Here is a 25,734-nt window from a genome sequence, read left to right on the forward strand (position 1 = left end):
TGGCATCAATGTGGCTTGCATGTTTATAAGTATAAGCTAAGCCTTTAGTGTTTTAGTACAATTAAGATGTTTTTTTTTTATTCTGTAGTGATTAAGTTTTCCAGGTCATGTAAGAACATGTAGATGATATTTAGTGGATTTTGCTCTCTGGTATGGAAACCTCCAGGCTTTGCTTGATGCCCGTCACACGACAAACACTCCTCACTTCTCATCCCAGGAGAATCAGGATCTTTTGGCCGTGAAGAATTTGAATTCCCCTACATCTCCTCTTTCTCTGTGTCTCTTTTCCTGTGCTCCCATTTCTATTGGTGTTCGTCATGCATCGACCTCGTAACTCATTTGGCTCTTTCTCTCCTCTCTCTGTGTCTCCTCCTCTGACCCCTAATCATTTCTCTTTTACTTTATGATTCCCTCTTGGTTTCTGCTTTGATCACCACTTTTACATGTCTTCATTTCCACCAACTCTTACTATGTTTAAATGTTGACATTTCACCTCTTCAAATCACAAACTTTCTTTTTTCTCTTCCCATTTTTGTCTGCTTGTCCCTGCTTTTCTCCTCCGGTTCTTAATATTATTTTCTCAACATGACTTAATTGGACATATCCTTATAATCCATGATCCCTTCCATCGTTCATTGAATGGCATTTCTCCTACGACCATTTCTCCCTGCTCCCACTCCTCTTTTCCTTCCCCTCTCTCTCTATCTCGCTAGGAGGACCAGCTTTCCTCCCTGGGTTCAGCAGACCCCGGTGTGAAAACTCAAGGTGGAGGTGGAGGGGGAGGAGGAGGAGGAGAACAAGGAGGAGCGGTTACCAACGATCAAGGCCCCACAGTCTCTTCCTCTGGCATTTTCTCCAACACATCGCCCCACAATGGAGTCCTCCCCCAAATTGTAGACCTTCCCTCCTCACCCACTCCTGATTCACAACTTAGTCAGAATGAAGAGCTCCGTGGCAATCTAAAGACAACTTCACAGGCAACTGGAACCACAGCAACGGCAACTACGGGAATCGCAGATTAAAGGGGGGAGTAGGTCAAACACAACAGCGAGGAGCCAAATCAGAGAGAGATGGCACAAAGGAAAAAAAACTGTACCCCCACTCCTGTTTTGTTTTATACAAAAAAAGACACTTTCTTGAAAACATACATGTGTCCTTAGGACCCGGGCAAGAGAGAGAAGAACACTGTGAGAGAGAGAAATAATAATTACCCTGTATAATGCATAACACATTAACACTAAGGGCTCTTCAATGGACTTGATGCTCACATGGAGCTTTAGACAGTATTGGTCTTGCAGGACAAGATCACGATACTTTGCACCTACTTTGAGTCTGTCACACAAAGCAACCTGCTATTTGAATCCATCGCCTCTCTTTGACTCCATCATGTAAGGATTGAGCACTAAACTCTTGCACCCCAAAGACTTCAGAGTAGCCTTTAAAAAAGGAAGCAGTACAAGCTATAAACCCGTGAACCAGCAGTGCCTTTTAAAAGTATTCATACTCCTTGAACTGTTTTCCATTTCGTCACAACAACAGACTTAAATGTGTTTTTCCTGGAATTTTATGTGACCAACACAAAGTTGTGCATAATTGTGAAGTCAAAGGGGGAGTAGACATATTCTTTGAATATTTCAGATCGATTTGTAGACAAGTCCCAGAGTTACTGTTTAGCAGAGTCATTTTTAGCTACACTTACAGCTGCAAGTCTGGTGGAACGTCTCAACCAGCTTTGCACATCTAGAGATGAAGATTGTTGAGAACATCTGTGAACATCAGCTTTTAAGTATTGTTACAATTTCCTAGAGTCTGGACTTTGACTAGACCATCCAACACTGTGGAAGGCATAGGCCTTTCCATTCATGCTCTGGCTGTATGTTTAGGGTCGCTATTCTGCTGGACGATGAACCTGCATGTAGCCCAAGATCAAATTTAGTCTGACCAGATTCAAAATGTTTTCTGTGACCTTTTCATGGCTTCTGTCAGTTACTTACTTCTTGTCACCCTTCCATAAAGGCCAGATTTGTCAAATGCATGACTAATAGCTGTCTTGTCGACAGATTGTCCTACCTGCGCTCTGAAGCTCCTCCAGAGTCACCAGGGTGCTCTTGGCTGCCTCTGATTAATGCTTTCTTGCCCGACCTGACATTTTAGATGGACGTCCATGTCTTGTGTCATCCTCTCTCCATCTTCAGAAGTCGGACTAAAGAGTCCTCTCTGAGATGTTCAAAGCTTTGGACGTTACTTTATGACCTAACCCACCTAAACTTCTCGGGAACTTCCTCTCTGACCTTTCTGCTGGGTTTCTTGGTCTTCACCATGCTGTTTCCAGAAAACCTTTGAAGACTTCACAGAAAATCTGGATTTATCCTAAGATTTAATTGCACACGGATGGAGTCTACTTATTATGTAGCTTTTAAATGTAAATAGTTTCGTTTGACTTTATTTAGGGTCATCATTGTAAAGGGTATGAATACAAATGGTTTACTTTTTAGAAATATTACTTTGGTTTTAAGGTTTTAAAACCAGAAATCTCCAGTTTCCTTAAATATCTACTTTGTGTTGGTTCATCACATAAAATCCCCATGCCATGCATTGACTTTTGTGGTTGTAGCATGAGAAAATGTAAAAAAGTGCAAGGAGTATGAATACTGTTGCAAGGTACTAAAGGCGCATCACTATCCTGAACAGTCAGCCTGCAGTCTTTCACAGTAGAGACATGGTGATGAACTCTGGCTTTTTTCCTAGTGCCTTTGAGAGTTTTTCAACAGGGTTTAACTATAGATGTGCACATGGGCATCCACCTTAGCTTTGTTAGAAGGAGACTTAAATGATGTGCTGAAAGGTTCATGCTCTAGGATTTGAGTTACAGAAAAACATTTTGGGAAACTTTTATTTTGCTTTCTTCAACCTAAGGGACTACTTGTTTCCGGGATGAGCTCGTGCATTTTTTCTCTTCTCAATCTCAGAACTGATACATGATAAACTGGTGCTAAACAGAAACAAATGGTGCCATTTTACCAAGTGAGCTGTCTGTGTGTCTGCCATACCACTGCCTCGCTGTCTCCTCCCCTCCCCCTGCAACATGTTCTTGATGTGCCTCTGTCTCTGTTCTCTGTGCATCCTGTTTTGCTCCAATGTCTAATGGGGTTGTTTCCCTCCCACCCCCTTCTCTAGAAGTGCACTATTTCAATATCTGGTTGTATTTAAGGTGACTAAAAGCAGCTTCTTAATTTAGGATAGAAAAATGAGCAAGTTATTTAATTTCATGTTACAGTAAAAGCTCATTTGATTCACTTTGAGTGACTGCAATCTAACTTCTCTTCAAACTGCTTCTTTAAGTGCAGATAAATACAAGCGATGTTAATGGTTGTTCAGTGGAATGTATTAAATAATATTTTTCCATATAATAGATCATTTATAACAATATAGATTGTCTTAGATTAGCCATTAAGTGCCTGAGATAAATGTGCTTAGACGAGCTCAACCAAAGGGTTGATTTGTTTCAAAATATTATATTGCACCCACATTTTTAAAAAAAAGATTTTAAAATGTTCTTATTTTGATCAGATGTGTTTATTTAAAAGTAAAAGAAAATCTGCAGTTTATGTCATGGTAACAATATTAGAATAACTTGACATGATTTTGAGAATAAATGTTGTGTCATATGTGTAAAATGCCTAAAAACACTATTGTTGGAAGTGTTTCTAACATGCATTCATATTCATTTTCATTTTGAACTGTCTGTTGTAAGATTTGTGTGTTTTCCCAGTCTGCTTCACATTCTGTTTAAATGTGGCGTGTGATCTGAGAGGAGGTCAGAGTAATTAGTTCAGATTCATCCTAAAACCAGTGAATGTTAAACCAAAACGTAAACACACTAGCAGTCTTAACGCAGGGACACGTAGGGCTACTTTCTCCTTTCATTGTGAAATCTACCTGTGATGAATGATCCTGAATTAACATTGCTGTGAAAATACCTCAGTGACTCAGGTAAACAAGCAGTTGCCTCAGAGCTGAACGCTAACACACACACTCAAATAATAATAATAATAAAAACAGGATGAGTCCAGCTTTGGAGAGACTGCCGCTCGATATCTATGCTTTAACAGCACCTGATCAAGCACCTCTGCCCCGTTTCTTCTCTCTCTGTGTCTCCCCTTGTTTTTCTCCCCCTTCTAGCCACTCTCAAAGCTTCATGGAGGACAATGTGGAACCTAATTGGCTGATGCACCATCGGCAGTCTTCGGGGTGGCATAGCCAAATGTCCAGAGCCCTCTCTCGTGACGCGATTGGCTGACAAAGGGAGAACTTGGGCCGTTGGTCCTATTCTCTTGTCTCTAGGGATGGTGCAATCCCCCAGCGGACCATGTAAGGAAATGCTGGGATTTCGTTCTTTTTTTTTCACTTTACTTGGGCCCTCTCTCTCTCTGATTTGACAAAGGGATTGAAAATAATGTGTTTGACACCTCATTGTTGGATCCATTTTTCACCTATTTAAGGTGGGCTGGACATACTTTGGTGTTTGTAAGCCCGCCGAGCATGCAAAGAACAGCTATGCAGTCTGATCAATTAGCAGAACGGAGGAACACACAGGACAGCGTGGTTCTCAAAGTAAGAGAGAGAGACCTAAAGTGTATTTCAAAGGTGCTTGACTTCTCTTGTTATTGCAGTCCAAGCTGACTCATATTTAAACCTTTCATTTCCCTCTCCTTAGCTCTATTATTACAAATTTTGAGTCTTTTTTCTTGATTTTTGACAGACTTTATGTTTTAGCTTTTCCTCTTTTTCGGAGTTTGATTTTAAAAGGAAACTAAATATGCACAGCCTATTTCAAAAACTGCTGAGGAACAAAAAAATCTTGCTTCAAAGACGACTTTGGAAAAACTGGACAGAATGTTATTTATATTTCTATAACGGATTACTCTTATTATAGTATTTAAAGGAAAAAGAAATTATTCATCAGACATCTTCTGGAGGAGATATTTATTTCTTGATAAAAATCCGATGGAGCGATCCATTTTATATGAACCAAGTTTTCATACTGAGACAATCTGATGGAGAACAAAGTTGCTCTAAAGCACTGGAGGGACGAACTTGTGTTCTACCTACTCCCCCTATACGACAGTTTGCACGTTGCTGTGACGAGCCTGCTCTTTATTTTTGGGTATTAATATTTAAAAAATATTATAGAAAGACACGGCAGCGGATGTTTTCTGTCCAACAATCGCCGAGGAGCTCTCCATTTATGGACGATTGGAAAAGCCGTTGGATACGGACGTTTGCTTCACGCTGACTGTGTATTGTGTAGAGTTTGACCAGAGCAGGGGGGATGAACTTGTTGTTTTCATTGTGGCCATATTTCCAGTCGAATTGCTGTAAAACTACTCATTTCTGCAGCTGGACTCCGCTGACACCAGTCTGACCTGAATAAAAAAATCCCTGCCATTTCTGCCTGACATGAGAACAGAGAGAGATATGTTAGAGGTCCTGCTGAAACGAGTGAATGTGTTTGTAAATACATAAATGTATAAATGTGCGTATGTGTTGGCTAAATCCTGTGTACATATTGGATATGTGTGTGTATATATGGTATGTCTGTGTGTATATAGTTTGTTTGTACATGCAGAGTGTACAGTTATTTTTTTCCTCTAATGTTTCTCTCTCTTTGTATGACTAGGTCTTCTCAAGTTCCAAACACCGAGGCATGGAAAGGTTTTTACACGTTATACTGACAGCTATCAGAGGCACTTTTTACACGCAGACTTAGAATATCAGCCAGGTCTGTCACTTCTAGCTACGTTCTCAAATAAGAAGCTACTCACATAATCTTAAGCTTGCACTCATTTTATGACCAACTTAAAAAGCTTTTTTGATAAGATTTGGGTGAGCAAGCATTATTTGTACATATTATGGTCAAACCGAAACCTTTTTTTTTTATTTCGTCCTCCTGAAATCTTCATTTGCATTTATTTAAAAAGTTCTCAACTTTGCTTTGAGTTCTATCACTTTTGGTTTCTATGATATATGTTTGAGGGTGGTTGTCATTCATAGGTATATATTTAATCTGACAACCCTTATATATGTTTCTTGAAATTTTGCTCCCCAAATCCTGCGCTCATGGAACCGTTTTATGCAGGCAAATCCGTCCATGAAAGCATATTGTTATTACTTAAGACTGCTTGTTTTTGTATAGGTCCTAACTAAATAAGTGTGCCTCCTCCATATACTCTTACTAACCATAGATCCATTATCTCTGCTGGTCACACATGTTCACTCCCTCCTTTACAAGCCATAGCCCCTTTTCCCCCTCAGATTTCCTCTATTGTTGTTTTTCCAGGACAGACCTTTGGGGATTTTGTGTATATTAATGGAAGAGTGGTGTTGAAGAGTGTTTTGCAATTATATATGGATTTGTTATGAATGTGGATATTCTGCTAGTTGAGTTATTATTGTAATAATGATAATAATCATTGCCTCTTTGATTTTGTTGATTAATGATGCAGTTGAAGAAGATGACATTGTTTCTTTTCTTCTTTTTTTTTGAACACACCGCAATTTATATTTTTCGGGTGGGTGACAGCGGAGATAGAAATACATAATTAAATTAATAAATAAAAAAAATATTTGAATTCTTACCTTGTAGTGTGTTGTTTTTAAATCAAGGAGTTGAATTGAAATACTTTATTTTTCCCAAGGGGAAATTCAAAACATTCGCAAAAAATATAATAAAAAAAACTAAAATGAAATAATGTGCATAATAAAATAAAAAAAGTCCTTAGCTCTTACAGCATGGAGTTTGCATGTTCTCCCTGTGCATAGATGAAAATAAAACAACACACAATAAAATTATATCAGCACTCCAGGCAGCACAAACCATCTAGAATAATAAAAAACCCAACAGCCAAATGGATATAAAAAACTAAAATGTCAGTTTGATCTTGAATTATATGATATTTTATGTTTTAATTGGCAAATCTGAGGAAAAGTACATAATACATGTACAATCTCTATCTTTATTATTTATTGAACTAAAAAAATCAAAATCTGTCTGAAAAAAAACTAAGTTCACCCTTGTTGCTTTCACTAGATTTACGAGAGAAAGTAGCAACTAGGTGAAAATTACCTGATTGTCATCACTGTGACCAACTCTGAAGCAGAAAGTAGAAAGATACAACAATGCCAGGTTGGAATGATGTAGACATTTAAAGACAGACATTTTTTTTAACAAATCCCATGGATCAGGATTTTGTTCTTCATGTTGACTCATTCCACTCAGTGTTTGGATGTGTGAAAACCTCACAGGTGAGTTTCTCCTGTTTCGGCTGCACAACGATCCCCACTCACCCGTAGCAAAAGATGTTTTTCTTCTGAGTCTGCTCTCAGATGAGCTGAGCAGATCATTTCTTCATGCAGTCCCCAGCCAGCCAGTGTGCCGAGGGTGATGATGGACCCAAGAAGAGGGGATTCAGCAGAACACGGCATGCTTGTCAGGGTGCTACCCTCCCATTGCGGATCGCCTGGAGACCTTCAGGCAGTTTGACAACATGTGACTTTAGAAAGAACTGAAAGAATACAACACAGTGGAAGATTATGGTTCACCCAGCAGGAACACTTGTAAAGTGTTCAATCTCCTTTTAGGGAAAATCTTATGTCCTGATTTTCATCTTAGATGTCTAATAACACCAAACAATGCAACAATGTTACCTTTTTTTAATTTTCTCTAATATCCTGAAATGATGTGATGTCATTTTTTGTTAGTTTTTTTAATGGAAACAAAAGCAGGATTATAAACAGATCTGCACATATCAAGCAAAAGAAATTATTCCAGTCTTTAGTGCCGAAATTATTTTCATGTTTTATTACATTTTCCCATTGTAACTGGTCAAACCTTCTCTGCAGCTCTAGCAGTGGATTATAGGCATGCACAATAATGCATATCTTTGCAGACCTCTGCTGACAAGTAGGAGAAATTACAAAGCAATTAAAAACCTAGAAGCAATAACAGCTATCAACTTATGCATGTTTTTAGAGACATACAGCTTTTTATGACTGATTTAAAAGCTCTACTGTGAAAATGTCCTTCAGTTTTTTTTTATATAAGAAAGGTTCAGATGTGGTTTACAAGATGATCCCACTCAGGTATACTGAACTACATAGCACCAGTTATATCACATACATTGTCAAAATTAAGTCACAGTAACTGAAAAAAATCATGAAGTATATTACAGGTCACTGAATTAATTTACAAATACTCGTTAAAATATGGTGAAAAGCAGCTGATGAAGAATTTCAAGCAGACCTTATGATTGGCCAGTCTTGCAAAATATCACTTACTAAAACACAAATAGCAGCAAGATTGGAAACCTTTAATCTTCCTTAGCAGTAAGTTGAAACTGAGCCACTGCAGCACTATGGACAGCTCTCCATTCCAGTATCTCTAGATGTTAAACATTCTTTAAAAATCTCTTGTTGGTGAAGTGTGCAATGCAAGCGTTCTTAAAAGCAGAAAATTCATAACAGTGAACAATGTGAAACACCTTTTATCAACTGTGTAAGGACAACGGGAAGAAACCTGTGTTTGAGTAATATCTTTGTATTTTTATTTATTTCACTTTACACAATTTGAACTTAAGAGGAATTGTAAAATTCACTCTTGACAAAATAAAACTTGTGTGATAATTCAATTGTATCATGAGGTTTAATGGGTCAACCCACTATGCCATCCTGTACTATATATGGATACAAGTCGTTGTATGTTGTTGGAGCGCAATACACTTCAAGAACATAAGAAATGCACGCGTCGTGACCGCTGTTAAAGGCTAAAGCTAATCTTTTCCAACTTGTTTTCCCTTAGCAATATGGCAAAGTTGTTGACGTCTCACCACTGTAATCTCGTAATTTTGTTTATGAACTCTCGCGATATTCAGGCGGTCAGTGCCTGCTATGAATAATGGCCGCCTTCGTAGCGATGGCCGGAACGGAAAATAACACAAAAGGGATAATAGAGCTTTTTAGCTGACTGGAAGAACCGTCAGGCGCCGGGGACCCCTTCCTACCCACTTTTCAGGACGGATGGGTGGAGGGGGGTTGGCCAAAGGATTCAGGAGACAGAAAGAGACTCTCAGGGAACACAGGGAAAGCTAAGCGAGGAGCTAGCGCTAGCTGGCTAACAACACAGTTGTCACTAACGGGGAACAGAGCCGAGTAACCGCGACAGCTGTTCCGTCGAGAGGCACGAATGAAACGGTGACCCCGCGGTGTGGTGGTACTGCCGGCCTGTCGCTAATATGAGCGGACCGGGTCAGGACAGCGAGCCCGAGGCGAAAGTCCTTCTTATCAAGCGGCTTTACAGGTGAGTGGACGAGGCCGTTTTCGTCCAGCTAACCGATGAGCTAGTAAAATGTCTAAAAGAGTCTGATGGTTTCTGTTGTTGATAGTTATGTTTAAGATACATCTAAGCTGGTTGCGGAAACTACACCTGACTCTGTCATGAGGTTCTGTTTTTCATCTGATGAACGCAAAGTAGCTGTCATGTGTCATTCATCCTGTTACAGAGAAATGAAACAGAAAGGGTTGACATTTCAGGACATTTGTTGCGTGACAAACTGCTACTTCTGGTGATTCATGTGGTCACAGCAATGCTTTTCATCTATCTAGGGCTGTGGTGGAATCTGTGCACAAGCTGGATGTCATCATCGGCAGCAAGTCGTCCTACAGAGAAGTCTTCAAGCCGGAGAACATCAGCCTGCGGAACAAGTATGTCCAGATCAATCCACTCCTCTCACCGAAACTTTACTGGTTTCATACAGATGCACCGTCACTCTGCAGCATTTCCTGTTACAAAGGAAGTTCAGACTGTCAGACTTGTCTTATTTATTCATTAGACCAACAAAAATTACAGTTCTACCCAGAGACATTTGTCACATACTTAAATGTTTAAGTATCTGTAGATACATTTTGGTGGCAATAACCTTATGAACGAGGTCTAATAAAACTAACAGATCTATAGTGTTTTTATTATTTAATGATTTGTTTTTGTTTTAATTGTTTTGCCTTTCTGAATCACTTTGTCATCTATATGACTGTGAAAGGTGCTACAGAAATATAATACCTGATATATTTACAGACTTGATGCATCACCATCAATACTTGTCATTATAACGTTCAGCTTATGCACTTTTAGTGCTGCTGTGTTCAAAATCCTGACTGAAAAGCATTAAAGATATATTTATTATATTATTTTTAAATTAAAAAGCTAGTTGGCTGATATTGCTTATTGTTGAGGCATCTAGATTTAGCTTCTCTAAAAGAGGTTTGATGCAAAATGCAACTGCAGCAAGTTTTGGCTAATTTATGGCTCTTTCCCCAACATACCACTTGGCTCTAACTGCCTGGCATGTTGACTTCTTCTGTGGATAGACTGAATTTTAACAACAGATGTGTATATCAATACATTGCCTATTGTTCAGCCTCATTTTTGTCTCCAAAAATAATGATAATTAGGGCCTGTGATTGCATTTTCTTGTAGCAACACCTCCAGCTGTTGCATAAGGCTATCCATGAGTTTATCCGTTGGATGTTTTTGTTTTTCCTAGGCTGAGAGAGCTTTGTGTGAAATTAATGTTTCTGCATCCTGTTGACTACGGCCGTAAGGCCGAGGAGCTGCTCTGGAGGAAGGTTTACTATGAGGTCATCCAGGTTATCAAGACGAACAAGAAGGTAAGACGGCAAAAAGTCACTCAGCAGCTGTGGAAATGTCTCTTTGGTGTCAAAGCAGCCGTTGGAATTATATAAATTAACAGAGCGATGCACAGGATTCCTACCCGGTTTGGACAGATCTGGATTAAATCTGTTCCACGTCTGTACTAAAATATATTCTAATTCTAGGTTTAAGTCTATGCCAGGTCTGGATTACAACTACTCTTGTTCTAGATTTAAATCTGTTTCATATCTGGATTAAATCTGTTTCATATCTGGATAAATCTGCTCTAAACCTGCATTTAAAACTGTTTCAGATCTGGATTTAAGTCTGTTCCAGCTCTGTTGCAAATCTGGATTAAATTTGTCCCTCGTCTGGATTTAAAGTCTGCTCCATTTCTGGATTAAATTGGGACCATGTCTAGATTTAAGTCTGACGTGAGAAAACACAACAAGAAGTACAAACTTGAGTTTGTCAAGTGTGTAACTCATTAAGAAGGATGTTTTGACCTCCGTATTAAACATATCTGTATATGACTTTAGATTTTGTTACTTTTCTCCCTTCATTTTGCGTTTTTAGCTCTTCATGTAGCTTTTTTCTCCCTGTTGCTTTCAGCACATCCACAGCCGCAGTGCCCTGGAGTGCGCCTACAGAACGCACCTCATCGCCGGCGTGGGTTTCTACCAACATCTGCTGCTCTACATCCAATCACATTACCAGCTGGAGCTGCAAGACTGCATCGATTGGACGCACGTCACTGATCCTCTCATCGGTGAGATCTCAAACTTTGAATCTTTCCCTTAACAAAAACAAATGAAGCTTAAGAATAATCATTTCTGGCTGCAGTTTGAGTACTTTTGGAAAACCCTAGACTAAAATTCACCACAAACACCAATGTTCTTTAAGAGTTATTTTACTCCTCTCTTGTTTCATTTTAATGTATCTATTTACAAAATCACTGCTTGTAAAATCTAAGAACCATTCAAATCATTTCATGGAATACATTTTTATCCAAACATTTTTCAGATTAGGTTGTTTGCTCTTTATTTCTGTATGATAAATTTATATAATGTCTCGGTTCAGATTTTTCTTCTCCTGATTCTATAAGTTTGTGCTTTGCTTTGAAAGACATAATAACTGTCGTTGGAGTTCAGGAGGCTTGAAATTTGTCCCTCCAGCTTCAGCTGCACGTCTGCTGATTCATTTGCTGAATCCTTCAGACTTTAAGTCTGAATCAGGAGTTTTATTCCTCTAAAAGCTTCTTCAGGTCAAACTACTGGCCAGTTTCTGAAGCAGGATAATGTCTTGTACGGATTCTGTAAATTTTTCTTTCATCATTTACAGTTTTTATTGCTCAGCAAGCCACATTTTTCATTCTAAAACCCACTGATGGGATTTTAGCTTCTTTCTTTGAAACTAACTTCGCATCAGTTTTGACTTGAAGTCTAATTATTTCCAACAGGTCGGAAGAAACCCGTGTCGGCCTCTTCTAGAGAGATGGAGTGGGCTCAGATGGCGTGTCATCGCTGTCTGGTCTACCTCGGAGATCTGGGTAATAACATATTAATAGCATATTTGGACTGGCTCATCTCTATTCCATGTCTGTGGAGGTGTGAGGCAGCCAGTGGGTGTCATCGCCGGTGCGTGGGAAAATTGGCCTGGTGTTATAGAAGGAACTGAGAACAGGCTGTGTGAGATGAGGACATGTTGATGTTTCCATCATTTAAGATCTAAAAACTGTTTTCTAATAACGTTTATTCAGTTATTAGAAATGTCAGAACTTAATAAAAGTAGAATTTTCACAGTTTTGCTGATTTGTTGTCTCTATGTTTTCAATAATGTTTGGTAATCTGGTTTGGTCACCAGCGCGGTATCAGAACGAACTGGCTGGAGTGGAAGCTGAACAGCTGGCAGAGCGATTTTACCACCAAGCCTTGTCTGTCATGCCCCATGTCGGTGAGTCCCCGTCACGCCGTGACTTCTGACTTCAATTCTTTTGCATTTGTTCATTTTACTAATTAAAAACAACAATGAGACTTCTGTGTGAATGGTTTATGATCCCAAAGCGACCTGCATGCTCAGAAGAAGAATGTTGACATCACACAGCAGCATCAGTCTGTTTATGGAAGTAAAAATAGACGCCACCATTTATGGATAGTTTTAAAGTTGTTCAGCAACAGGAGTCGACTGGATAAAACTTAACTAGACGAAGGAAGGTAATAACAGAGAAGTACAGCTAGTTTCAGCAACCTTTAGTGGAGCCTTCACTGCAGCTTCAATAGAGAAGTCTGTTTGGATGTGGAGTCGAACCAAGAGTGGTGGGACTGTAATGTGATGCTCTTCAATTCTTTCACAATTTCATAATTATAATTTTCAGCCATTGTTTCTGTCTGGATTTACGTCGTCTGGCTAAGCCTGTCACAATAAGCAATCAATCAATTAATCACATGATAGATGAAATTGAGATTGGTTATTTCCATTCTGATTAATATTTGTTGAAGTTTTGTTTACAGTTGAATGTTTGTGGTTTTTATTTCCATTTTATTTATTAAGTTTGTTTTTTTTACTTTGGATATTTAAAATGTCTTCTAGTTTAAACTATTGTTTGAGACGGTGAACTTGCACTATTATGCCATTATCAGTACATCACTTAAAAATGGTCTCAAAACTACAATATTATTGTTTATCGCAATAATTACTGGGACAATTTATCACCCAGCTGTTTGTAATGGTGACAGCCATATTTCCGTCCTTTTCTGGTGCAGAATTATGCCACATGTCTCGCATCAGTGACATAAAAATTGGCACAGATCAGATTTTTGGGGGGTGAAAATATTGGAATAGGGCTGTTCAGACTTCCATAAAGAAGTTGGATTCACCTGCAGTGTGAATGTAACCTTTGACTTGAGCTGTCCTCAAAAAGAGCTGAGCTTGGGTCCATTCGTCTGTTCGTCCGCATAGTTGTGTGAATAAAGGCATATAATGACCAGTTTTATGCATGTAGCATCAGTTGTGAACCTGAACCACCTTTCTGCCATTCTGCAGGGATGCCTTTTAACCAGCTGGGAACACTGGCAGGAAGCAAGTTCTACAATGTGGAAGCAACCTATTACTACCTACGATGGTGAGGGTCCATGACCTCCAGTTTTAAACAGTTCTGTTTAACATGAGGCTAAACGGATATTTATTCTGTCCTCAGCATCCAATCAGATACTCCGTTTGAGGGAGCCTACGGCAACCTGAAGCGTCTGTTCGACAAAGCTGCCAAGATGTACCACCAAGTGAAGAAACAGGAAATGAAGAAGCTGTCTCCGTCTCGGCAAAGGTGATGACGAGTCCCAAGATGCAGCTTTTCTTTTTTTTTTTTTGACTCAATCATTTTTGGTTTAAAGTTACAGCTCTTAATTGGCCTTTTCTTGAAAAATCTAAGTGTTTGGTGAAAATCTATTCTTTTCCATCTTCACTCTTTCAGCAAAGAAGCTTTTAACAGCTGAAGGGAAAAATAGCTTCTCACTGTCATTGTGCAAGAAAGCAAAATGAAGTTTAAAAAAATAGCAACTCTCAAAGGCAGTGCAAATAAATAAATGAGTTTATTTTTAAGTATGTATAGTAGAAACAACCTGGTTGTTAAGAATGACGATAAGGGTTGGGATAAATTTGCGGTTTTCAGGGCAACTCTTGGGTAGAAACTGCTTTTTTAGTCTATTTGTTCTGGTCTTTATTGGGTCTTATCCAAATAAAACTATGTTCTTTTACTACCTGGAAACATTAAATGATGATTTTGATTACCTAGTAGTTAGTATGCACTTCTTTGCCATCCTTTCCTCTTCTGTGCACGAGAAAAATCGACTTTTATCTCTTCTTTTTTGTATAGTCAGAGATGGTGGACTTGTTTTTCTAGGATTATTCTTGCCTTTGTGTCACTAAAGAGTTTCCTGTTTAAATCAGAATAATAAAAACTGTTATGTTTACTCATAATGTATTTTTGTGTTTCTACATAGATCCAAAGACATTAAGCGTGTCCTGGTGAGCTTCATATACCTTCAGAGTCTACTGCAGCCTAAAAACAGGTCAGTCTCTGAGCTGCCAGATGTTTTATTTCACTTCCTGGATTTATTCTGTTTTAGCACCAGTTAACAGTCTTTCTATAGTTTTTAACCTGCCATGTGCATCAGAAAACATGTTCTGTAAGCTGTGACCCACTAACCCGTTGCTTTTTGTTTTCCATTTGCTTCCGATGAAGCTTGATGGAGACGGAGCTGACTTCGCTCTGCCAGTTGGTGCTGGAGGACTTCAACCTGGTTCTGTTTTATCTTCCGGCTCCGACACACGGAGGAGCTCCACCCTGTCCGAGCGAGGAAGAGGAGGAGCAGACGCAGCACAGCGACAGTTCCTACCCCGTTCTGCCCGACAACCTCATCTTCAAGATGGTGGTCACATGCCTCATGGTCGTACACAGCCTTAAGAGAGGAGGTGTGTTTGTGTGTTTTTTAAAAAGTATTTTTCCACCTGGTTATTTTAATTAACTTAGAGTTAGTCAGTTTAGAGTTGAACACAGAAAGAAGCAGATTTCATTGTATAATTTTTTTTTCCCCATTTGTACCTGCATCTCTGTGCAAACAGTCCTAAGTTTTTAACTGAAAAACGTTTCAGTTAGAAACATTTCAGATCAAGAAAGGTTTGTGGTATTTCAGGATTTATTTCCAGTTTCTGACATCCAAATCTCTGAAAAACATTCCGTATCTTAACCACCCATTTTATTAAACTACTAGGACAATTGGCATATATGTTTGATATCTGTTTACCTGCTAATTAGTAGACGGATGGAAGAAATCTGCCCCAAAGCAAACAAAAACATGAACACTGCAGTAAAATCCCCAAAAAACAATTTAATTCTGCCTCAACTATAAAACATTTCCAAATTTAAAAGTAAAATATTTAATTTTACGTCTGTATTTTAATATTTTTTCCACTCCTAAACATTTGTTGTTGTTTTTTAGCTGTTTTTGAAAATGGATCGGTGTCCATTATTATTTAAATAATCGTCAACTAATTTAGTAATCAAACAGTATAAAGACTCTAAAAGGACAAAGTACTCACACAGTAACTAAGCCAAACTGTGCAAAAAATATATAAATTGTTTGCATTTAAGATAAAAACATTTGTCTGCAAATATGTTTAACCCAGATCTCCTCAAGTGACATCGATAGTAAATCAAGTAGAAAGGACTGAGCTTTTCTCATGTTGTTATTAAAAGTATTTATTTCTCTGCAGATGCGTCCTTTGCTACAAAAGATCTGGTGTTCTCTAAAAGAATGCTTTTGTTGCATTTTAGGCAATGAAATGTTTAATTTTGCTATTTAAAAAAGAAACGAATTTTTTGTGTATTTTCATCTTTTCATATATTTCTAATCTTGTATAAAGAGGTTCAAGTAGTTTAATGAAAAATATGCAGAATGTGCCAGTTTTTTTATCTGATTAATTGGCGTTAGTTGCAGCTCTAAATTAAACATGTTTCCCTTTGCAAAGCTGGAAGAGGAAGAGAAGTGCCTCAGATATGCAGAGCAAACTCGTTGTGTGCATATTTGAGATGCTATTGCCACGTAGCAACAGAGAGCTGCAGATATGATAGAAATTTGTTCCTGGACAATAAAGTGCAGATTGTTCCAGATGAGTAAAATTCTTCTTTGTATCGTTATGAACAACAATAGCTACAAAATGATTCTAAACATTAACTTGGTCCAATTCAACGGTTTATTATACACAGTTTCACCTTTGTTCACCTTTTCACTTCTAACAAACCTTGTTTTGTTTAAGGATCTAAGCAGTACAGCGCATCCATAGCGTTTACGCTGGCTCTGTTCTCCCACCTGGTGAACCACGTGAACATCCGGCTGCAGGCTGAACTGGAGGACGGGGAGAGCCATGTTCCTGCGCTGCACACTGACGCTGCAGGTGAGTCAGAAAACATCCACATCAGGGTGTTAGTTCAGCTCTGTGGATTTAAAGCCTAGTTATATTTGAAGTTTTCCCTTGGTAGAATGCCAAAACAGCTTCTAGTTTCTTCTGTCTTGAAACGTGACATATTTTAGATGCATAACCAAACTAAAATAAAGCATGTTTCTCCTCTTACCCAGATGACCTTGAAATGAGGGATATCTCAGCTGCAGAAGTAGATCCATCAGAGGAGAGGCCACTGCAGAACGGCTCCCTGGAGCAGGAGGATGAGGAGGATAAAGATGAAGATGGCCGTGAGCGAGTCCGAGTCAAAAAGCAGAGCAGCGAAGAAGATCAGCACAAGGCAGAGGAGGAGAAGCAAAGACAGAAGAAGAAGTACACCCGCCTTTCTCGACTGCGGCGGCGCCGCTGCGCTCATAAAGGCGGACAAGGGGAGGACGAAAGCGACCTGAGCGAAGGATTCGAGAGCGAAGAAGATGAGGATGATGATGAAGGAGGGAGGGTCCATGCTGATTCCACAGTTGGGACGCCGATAGATGAACCGCTCAACCCTTCGTCTGTGAAGAAGGAGACGAAGAGGGATGGCCTGGGTGAGGAAGGCAGCTGGGAGAGTGGTTCTGAGGAAGAGGAGGGAGGGACCGCTTTCGACGTGGAGACCGACTCGGACATGAACAGCCAGGAGTCTCGCTCAGACCTGGAGGACATGGAGGACACAGAAAACTCAGACAGCACCGAGGGTCAGGCCCGGGAGCAGCAGGAGGAAGAGGAGGAGCAGCACAAGGAGGAAGGTGGGGAGCGGGACGGCGAGGCCCCGGCCAGCACCAACGGGCCCCTCACGCAGAGCGACTCTAGCATCAGCAGCAACCTGCAGGCCATGTCCTCCCAACTCTTCCAGTCCAAACGCTGCTTCCGCCTCGCACCCACCTTCAGCAACATGCTGCTGAGGCCTCAGGTCGCCTCAGGCTCCACCCCCACTGATACCTCTGCCCCGCCCTCCCAGGAGACGCCCCCTCCGCCTGGAGACTCACACTGCGACCTGAACCCCGGTACTGCCAACGGAATCAACGACAATGGTAGTGTACATCTAGCCTTCTTAGATCAGGCACTGAGACTTAAAATGTCTGATTTAAAGGGGACCTAATATGAAAAATTCACATTTTCCACCTTTTTGTTCTTCCATTTGTGTTTCTACTGATTCCAAAAACAGCCCAAGCTTTTAAGAATAAACACTCAGCCGTTTTTTGGCAGTAAGTTCATGTTTTTTGGTGTCTGGAAAATGAGCTGTTTCAAAATTATTCAGATTGTTTAGTCACACTGTGCCGTTACCTAGCAACCCCAGCCGAGCCTAGTCCAACACCTACTAACTGTACAATGGCTGCTGGAAAAAACAATTGTTTTCTTGTTGACTTCCCATCCAGAAACCACTTTCTACATTCCTGTTGGTTGTGCAGGAGGCTCCACTTCTACTTTTCAAAGATGTATGGTTGTATAATTGCAGATCTGTTTGCAACCATTTTCATGTGCGAGTGTAAATGTTGAGTTCAGGGGGCGTGGCCAGCAGCAGATCGATATTATATTTGGTAACACTTAATGTGACGGGTTGTGAATAAGACTGTCATGACACCGTCATAAACATGACATAACCTGTCATGAACATAAGCAAGTCTTCATGAATATTTATGACTGTTGTCATAAAGTGTCATTCGGTAAATCATGACACTTTTAGTACAAAGTTGACATTATTCAAAATGTCTTTGTTATGACAGCTTGATATTAACCAAGAAATCATGATCTGACATATTTGTTATAAAAGTATTACTGATTAAGCTTAAAAATTATGTGGCTTTATGTTATTAAAGCTAAAGTTTAATCGGTAATACTTTTATAACAGATTTATGTCAGATCATGATTTCTTGGTTAATATCAAGTTGTCATAACAAAGACATTTTGAATAATGTCAACTTTGTACTAAAAGTGTCATGATTTGCCAAATGACAATTAATGACAACAGTCATAAATATTTATGAAGACTTGCTTATGTTCATGACAGGTTATGTCATGTTTATGACAGTGTCATGACAGTCTTATTCACAACCCGTCAAATAAAGTGTTGCCTTATATTATGTACAGTTTTGGCTTAATTATTACTCTGAACATGTTTAAGTGTTTGGCCCAGTTAAAGGCCACTCCAGACCCCAGTAAAGTTGACTTCCAGCTGAGTTTGATGCAAATTTCGCCTCAATTCTTTATAGATAGAAATCTGAAAGGTGTGGCTTGTACCTTTTACGAAATGTATCATTTCACTTCTACTTCCCAGTTCCGAACTACATAATCCAAATAAACCATGTTTGCGATAATATCTTGACAAAAGAATCTAGTTTTATTGTTCTCTTTTGTCTTCCACTAGACTTGGACTCGGACTCGGAGGAAAGTCAGCACAGCGCCCACAGTGAAAAAACCCTGTTGGAGAAACTGGAGATTTTGTCCAATCAGGGATTGATGCAGGTGGTGAAGGTCTTTGTTGATTGGCTCAGGACGAACACGGATATCATCCTCATGTGTGCACAGGTGAGGCGACACATTAACGTACCTGTTTTATTGTTACAATAGAAAATGCTCGTCTTTCTCACTGGGATGATCTACTTTCTCTGCAGAGTTCGCAGAGCTTGTGGAACCGTCTGTCGGTTCTCTTGAACCTTCTTCCAGATGGCAGCAAGTTGCTGGAGGCTGGTGAGATCACTAGGGCTGCAACTAACAATTATTTTATTTAAACAAAGATTAAGTAAATACAATAAAATTGGCCCTTGAATTTAACCACCAGAGCCTTTTTGTACAAAATTAGAAATGCATTAAAAGATGCAAGCAAACAAATAATTCAGTTTCTCTTTTTAAATATGAAACATTTTACTGCCTAAAATCCAATGACGCAGCATTCCTCTAGTGAACGCTTGGTCATTTGTAGCAAAGGATGCAAAAATACTTTTAACATCAACATGTGAAAATCTCAGCCCTTTCTGCTTGACTTAGCATCAATAGTGTATCACTGATCTGATTATTAATTTTAGGAGTAGCTAATTGAACATTGGATGCTGTCCAAAGGTGTTTAACAGGAGCTTTTTATGCAGAATTTGAACCAGGTGAAAATGAAACTGTCACTTGATATTCTCCATATTAATTCCTGGTAGCAAATTACTTTTTTGCGTCTTCAAGTTAATTACCTTTAGCTTATTATTTAATTGATTAATCACAATTAATCATATTAGTTGTTTCAGAAATTGCTCATCACAGCAGCTATAAAGGTTCACTTAGCTGAATCCAGTTGATTTCTGTGTTGCTGTGGCATATATTGTTAGCTGCCTTAAAAATGCTAATTAAGTCTGGAAACCAAAGTTAAATGGCGCTACCTACAATTTGTGATGAAATCTGGAAAAAATCAGTGTTTTTATTTTGTTGTGTGTGTGTATGGTGCAGATTTGGGGCTGAACTCGGAGGTGACAGAGATGTTGAAGGAGTGCGAACAGCCGGGTTTGAGCCAGACTCTGCTGCTGCCTGAGGATGTGGCGCTGCGCCACCTGCCTGCGCTCAGCGCCGCTCACCGCCGCCTTGATTTCAGTCACCGCGACGCCTCCCTCAGTCCCCTGCAGGAGGTGCGCTCCAGACACTCGAAATGAGCTGCCCAGATTTGATTCAGTTTAAACCAGGCTTTTCCAGATCATTATCTTGGAATTATATTGTCCTTAAGTCGTCTTTTACTGATGCAGTTTAGAAAAAGCATTAATTTTTTCCCCTTATCACCCATTGAACATTCTAATTGAACATGTTCAATAAAAAATGTTTTTTCTTTGAAGCAGAATCTGCTTTTATAACTTGTCAGCGCTGGGAAAGGAACAAATAGTGTGTAAAAATGTTTAGCAATGATGCCATGGTCCATCTACTGAAAGATAAAATATAAATCTCAAAATCAAATTTGATAACTATGTTTTTGCATTGAATTACAGTGAAATAACATTTTGTCTCTAATTTGCTGCACACCGTCCTAGTGGTCAGTATTTTGGTGGGAGGGGAGGCCATTTCTGGCACAGAAGCCACAGAGGAATTTATATTTGTTCAAAAAACATAAATTAGCGTTGTGTAATGTCAGTTGTTGACCATGTACATACTAACACCTGAGTACAAACATTTCTAATTTCAAGATCTGATCAAGTTACAAATCTGACAAAACCTACAAGAACTGAACTTAGTACTGGTGGATACCATGTAAGTTTTAGAAACATTTTAGGGATGATAAAGGAAAACGGCTAAATTTTGAGCTTCATTGATTTCTATTTTTAATAAATTTGAAAAAAAAAATCCACATTGTGATAATGGGATATTTCCATGTAGAATTTTGAGGGGGAAAAAAAAACTTAATGCAGTTTGGAATAAGGCTGCTAAATAACAAAATGTGGAAAAAGTGAAGCGCTGTGAATTCTTTCCAGATGCTTTGTGCTACAGCTCTGGTGTGGAGTTTTGATGGAAAAAGTGTCCAAACACGGCCTCATTTAGTAAATAAAATAAACTTTTTAAAAACAGTTCAAACATTTTCAGCAGTGCAGAGGAAGCGATCTGCATGTTTTTATATAATCAAGCCCAAATTGCATATTTCAGATTCATTTATGTCGACTGTTGTGAACAGATTCTACTTCACAGAAGATACATTCACCATTTTCACCATCTGCACTGTGAAGCTGTGATTTTCTCACCAGTATTCAGTGTGGAGAAGCTTCTGTTCTGTTATCAGAAAATAATTGCATCAAATGTTTCAGTAAATACTGAATATGGACAAATATCTGCTAGCAGGCATCTAGATGTCGATCTAAGTGTGTTTCAGTTAAAAATGTGAACAGTAAATGCAAACTCTTTCCTTTTCTCTCCTTTTTTCTTCAGTGTGTGTTGCGAGTGTGTTGCATTCGCAGTTTTGGCCACTTCCTAACAAATCTCCAAGGCAACGTGCTGCACTTCAACCCAGAGGCGGGAATCTTTACCAGCATCAGCCAGTCAGAGCAGGACAATCTGGTGCAGCAGGCTAAGGCCCAGTTCAGGATGGTGAGCGACGGCTGAACAGAACCACAGCCCAACCCTAAAATAATGCAACACATGTGTAAATACTTATTTTTATTCAATAAAATATTTTTATCTCTGATTTGTCCAGGCGGAAGAGGAGGCCCGTCGGAATCGTTTGATGAGAGACATGGCCCAACTTCGACTGCAGGTTATTTATCAGCCTCTAGCTAAAATCAAAGCAGGAACGCAGCACAGGAGCCGCAGTTTGTCAGCAAAATATCTGTTCCAACAATATTTTAACGTTGTTGAATTAGTGCCATCTTATGAAGGTCCATTTCCTCCGAGACGAAAAAATAAAAGCCCAACAAGAAGTCATACTTTTGAGTTTTAAAGTTAGAATTTTGAGATGCTCCTTAAAGAAACAGCGCAACTTTCTATCTCATAATTATGACTTTGAAAGTCATAATTTCAAAATCATAATGACTTTGAAAGTCATAATTATGACTTTAAAGTAGAAATTGACTTTCAAAGTTGAAATAATATTTTTGAATCTCAGGTTTATGACTTTGAAATTTGAAATTGTAACTTTAAAAGTCAAAGTAATGACTTCTGGTCTCGTAATTATGACTTTTATTCTTGTAATAATGACTTTGAATCTCATAATTGACTTTGTATCTTAAAATTATTACTTTGAAGAAGTTAAAAGTTTCTTCAAAAAAAGAAATTTTTTTGAAGAAAAAAAATTTATTCTCATAAATGACTTTATTCTCATTAATAGGACGTTTTACCTCAAAATTATGACATTTATTTTCTTAATTATAACTTCCTGTGTAGCTTTTATGTTTTTTCTTTCATGGCAGAAATGATCTTCCATACCAACTCAAAGTAAAACTTTCTTCCTTTTGGTCTTTATCTGCAGTTGGAGGTTTCGCAGCTAGAGGGCAGCCTTCAGCAACCTAAAGCTCAGTCGTCCATGTCTCCCTACCTCGTTCCTGACGCTGCCGCCCTCTGCCATCATCTGAACCTCATCCGACACCTGGCCGGCAGCGGATGCTTCATCATCATCATCCCAAGAACAGGTCAGCAAGTCGTTGATACCTGCACCAGCCAAACGCAGCGCCAATTAGTTAGCAGATGTTTACCTGTGTCCGTAAATATGTCATAGGTTATTTCCAGTCTGTTTTCTAGGTCTCTGAAAGGATGATTTTTTAGTTCTTATTAATCTTTGCTCCATTTGTGTTGCAGTGATTGACGGACTGGATCGGCTAAAAAAGGAAAACGGTGGTGCAAGAGACGGGATCCGCTTCCTGGAGTCGGAATTCCGCAAAGGAAACAGGTCAGTGTCTTCTGAGTGGATCTGTCACCTGTGGCTGTTTGGACCCTCCACAGAGGGTTGCTGAGCAATGTTTTTAAATGGAAGTGATATAAGAAATTTCAGTTTTAGCAATTTTTTATGTTTTTATTGCAATATTTGCCATGGGTTTAAGCAGGATTACATCATTACTGCAAGTTTTGTCCTTTTTTCTGAATCATTTTCAATAAATATTGACCCAATAAGTAAATAATAAAGAAAAAAAATCATCCTTCTTTTGAAAAAGTTCATGTTTTCTTTATTTTCTAATCAGAAAATAGCAATAAAATGGCTGTTCTTTAAAGATCAAAACTATCATCAAAATATGTTTTTGCAAACATATTAAAATAAGTCAGTTTTGCAGTCACATACTAATAATGTCCTTCCTCTACATATCCTGTCTGCAGGTACATACGTTGTCAGAAGGAGTCAGGTCGCACTTTTGAGAGAGATAAACTGAAGCGGCAGGACATCGAAGCTTGGTGAGCTTCGCTTCATCCCAGTCGTCCCTCGCTGAGTGAAACCTCTTCATCATCTGACTGCTCTGCTCTGATCCGCCTCGTTTTCAGGCATCTGTATAAGATGGTGGACAGCTGCCGACAGCTGACGGTGTCCCAGAGCAACGGAGACGAAGACACAGCCGGCATGGTGACCATCCTGACAGGACATGAAGTGGACGAGCTCTGCGCTCGGTCTGCCGCCATGAAGGTCCGTCTCTCTTTATGCTCTTTAACGTTTTTGGTATGAGAATTTCCAAATTGCCCACTGATTCGATTTCTGGACATCTCACATTTTGATCTGCTAATTTTGTCACAAAATACTCCGTTTTTAGTTTTTATGTACATATAGAGCCTCATGTACAAAAAGCTTAGAGGTTATAAGTAGCTTTTAACTGCTGTAATAATTTAATCTGATTATAATGACGAAGTTTCAAAAAGTCTTAGCGGCTTTGCAGCACGCTACGTTACAGAATGATTTCCAAGTTCCTTGCAAAACTGATCAAACATCTTGATTTACATTTTTTCAGGTTACAATCAACTTATTGATGTAATTTGAAGTCCAGAGGGCCACATACAGGGGCTACGGCGGGCCAAAAGTCCGGGCACATTTGGCTCCCGGACTTTGAGTTCGACACATATGCTCTGGATCATTCTTCTTTAGATCCAAAAGTAATATAATGGGGAAGTTGGAGTTTCCAGCGTGAAATACTGTAGATTTCAGCCACTAATACGCCTTAGATTTTTATTCTTTAAAAAAAAAGTTTTTTCTTTCCTCCACCAGTTATGCCCTACTTTGTTTCACATCAAGTCTTAAATTTATTGAAGTTTGTGGTTATAAGGTGTTAGTGAATATTTTTCAAGTAATATTTCTTCATCCAAAGCTCAGATCTGGTGTTTATTTTCCTGTTCTTGTTCCTGCCAGTCGGCGACCCAGGCTGTGTCGTCCGCAGGCATGGAGCTGAAGAACATCGTGGAGTTCTACCGCCAGTGGAAGGAGATCGGCTGAGAGCGTACCGGGGGGGCAGCTGTCGGTGCTGCGAGCAGCTGATCGATGACAACACTCGCTCCCTCTCTCTCTCCCACTCTTTTGCTCTGTGTGTATCTGCGTCTCCAAAAAGGAAAGAAAATCAACTCAAAAGAAAGCTGGATCGAAGAGTTAAAAGTTTTGAGGGCTTGAAATGGAAATAAAGAGGAGGTCAAAAAATAAAAAATAGATAAAAACAAAAGAAGAAAAGGCAGGCAAAACGAGAAGCAGCAGATCTCCCACCTCTCAGTTTGTTAAACGTAAAGCGTGAGCGTGGCGGCGGCGGCCGGGGGAGGAAGCGGTGGGAGGGCGTGCCCCTGGTTCACCTCTAACCAGGAATACACTGTATATGTTAGCAAACGAGTACATTTGTGTTGAGAGAATCCGCACACACAAACTCATTCACGCTGAGATGAATCCATATAGATATTTAGAGCAGTGTTCTGGATTTCCCTTCCCTCTTTCCTTCAGTCTGATTTCCAGAAACGGGTCAGGAACACGAGAGGCGGAGGAGGCGCTGCCTGACTTCCATCGATCAGAACCAAACCAGGCGCCTCGTCGCCCGCAGGCTCAAAGGAAGACGGATATATGGTTTCTCTAATGTCTGGTTTTTTTAATTATTTTTTGGGGATTTATTTTTTCCTTATTTGCGGTGTACTTTTGTGACCAGTGACGTACGTATTGTGCTATTTGTCTGAGAAAAGAAAGAGAAAACGCAGCAGGCCTTGGCCTGTTGGAAGATTTTCATTTGGATTTTATTTTTGTACCCAAATGATGTTATTTTTCTTTATTTTTTTGTTTTGTTTTTTGTAAGCTGAATCTGAATGATAAACACAGGAATGTCTAAGGGAAAGGGGAAGGGCTTGTTATTGTGTGTTGATCCACTGAACCAATCCTGAACAGAAGCTAAGAAAGCAGAATCTATTTATCAGGTTAGAGGGAGCAGGTAGGTGGAAGCTGATTGGTGGAGATCAGCCGACCTGTCCTGTGGGCGGGGCGGGGGGTCTGGGTTGTGTCTGGACGTCTGTAAACTCCTGAAATGTATCCCATTGACATCACCATCTCCATAGTGACTGTCCCATCATGCACAGTGCAGAGGAGAACCAGTTTATGTGGCCATGCAATGAACAATAAAGAGAAACTGATGCTGATCTTA

At 39.5% G+C, this 25,734-nt stretch overlaps 2 protein-coding genes across 13 annotated transcripts in view; both read left to right on the forward strand.

Annotated features, from left to right (window-relative positions):
- LOC102231320 (ras/Rap GTPase-activating protein SynGAP-like) overlaps nt 1-5,459 on the forward strand; it is a 174,393-nt gene extending 168,934 nt beyond the window's left edge. For 7 of the 12 annotated variants that reach the window (XM_023331074.1, XM_023331076.1, XM_023331080.1 and 4 more), the window contains one exon: nt 714-4,276. In XM_023331074.1, coding sequence (XP_023186842.1) covers nt 714-1,022 — 309 coding nt within the window. In that variant the 3' untranslated portion in view covers nt 1,023-4,276. Of the gene's footprint in view, nt 1-713 lie in introns of all 12 variants that reach the window. The other 5 variants (XM_023331077.1, XM_023331079.1, XR_002752553.1 and 2 more) reach the window with 4 other exon arrangements.
- Nucleotides 5,460-8,914: 3,455 nt separating this feature from the next.
- Nucleotides 8,915-25,734, forward strand: smg5 (SMG5, nonsense mediated mRNA decay factor). The gene is made up of 22 exons (XM_005801822.2): nt 8,915-9,355; nt 9,661-9,759; nt 10,599-10,722; nt 11,318-11,474; nt 12,165-12,254; nt 12,569-12,658; nt 13,748-13,826; nt 13,902-14,027; nt 14,704-14,772; nt 14,946-15,175; nt 16,520-16,657; nt 16,840-17,733; nt 19,068-19,228; nt 19,315-19,390; nt 20,132-20,307; nt 21,587-21,745; nt 21,852-21,911; nt 22,623-22,782; nt 22,949-23,039; nt 23,462-23,536; nt 23,624-23,762; nt 24,477-25,734. The coding sequence occupies exons 1-22, from the start codon at nt 9,291-9,293 to the stop codon at nt 24,558-24,560; spliced, it is 3,342 nt and encodes a 1,113-aa protein (XP_005801879.1). The 5' UTR covers nt 8,915-9,290; the 3' UTR covers nt 24,561-25,734.

This window comes from Xiphophorus maculatus, chromosome 3 (assembly GCF_002775205.1).
Source record: "Xiphophorus maculatus strain JP 163 A chromosome 3, X_maculatus-5.0-male, whole genome shotgun sequence".
Lineage (NCBI taxonomy): Eukaryota > Metazoa > Chordata > Actinopteri > Cyprinodontiformes > Poeciliidae > Xiphophorus > Xiphophorus maculatus.

Excerpts from the sequence above, each read along its gene's own strand:
- smg5 (XM_005801822.2), top strand. The coding sequence starts at position 9,291 with ATGAGCGGACCGGGTCAGGACAGCGAGCCCGAGGCGAAAGTCCTTCTT. Across the intron at positions 19,391-20,131 it reads CAGCAAGTTGCTGGAGGCTG|ATTTGGGGCTGAACTCGGAG; the intron begins GTGAGATCACTA and ends TGTATGGTGCAG. Across the intron at positions 21,746-21,851 it reads CTAAGGCCCAGTTCAGGATG|GCGGAAGAGGAGGCCCGTCG; the intron begins GTGAGCGACGGC and ends TGATTTGTCCAG.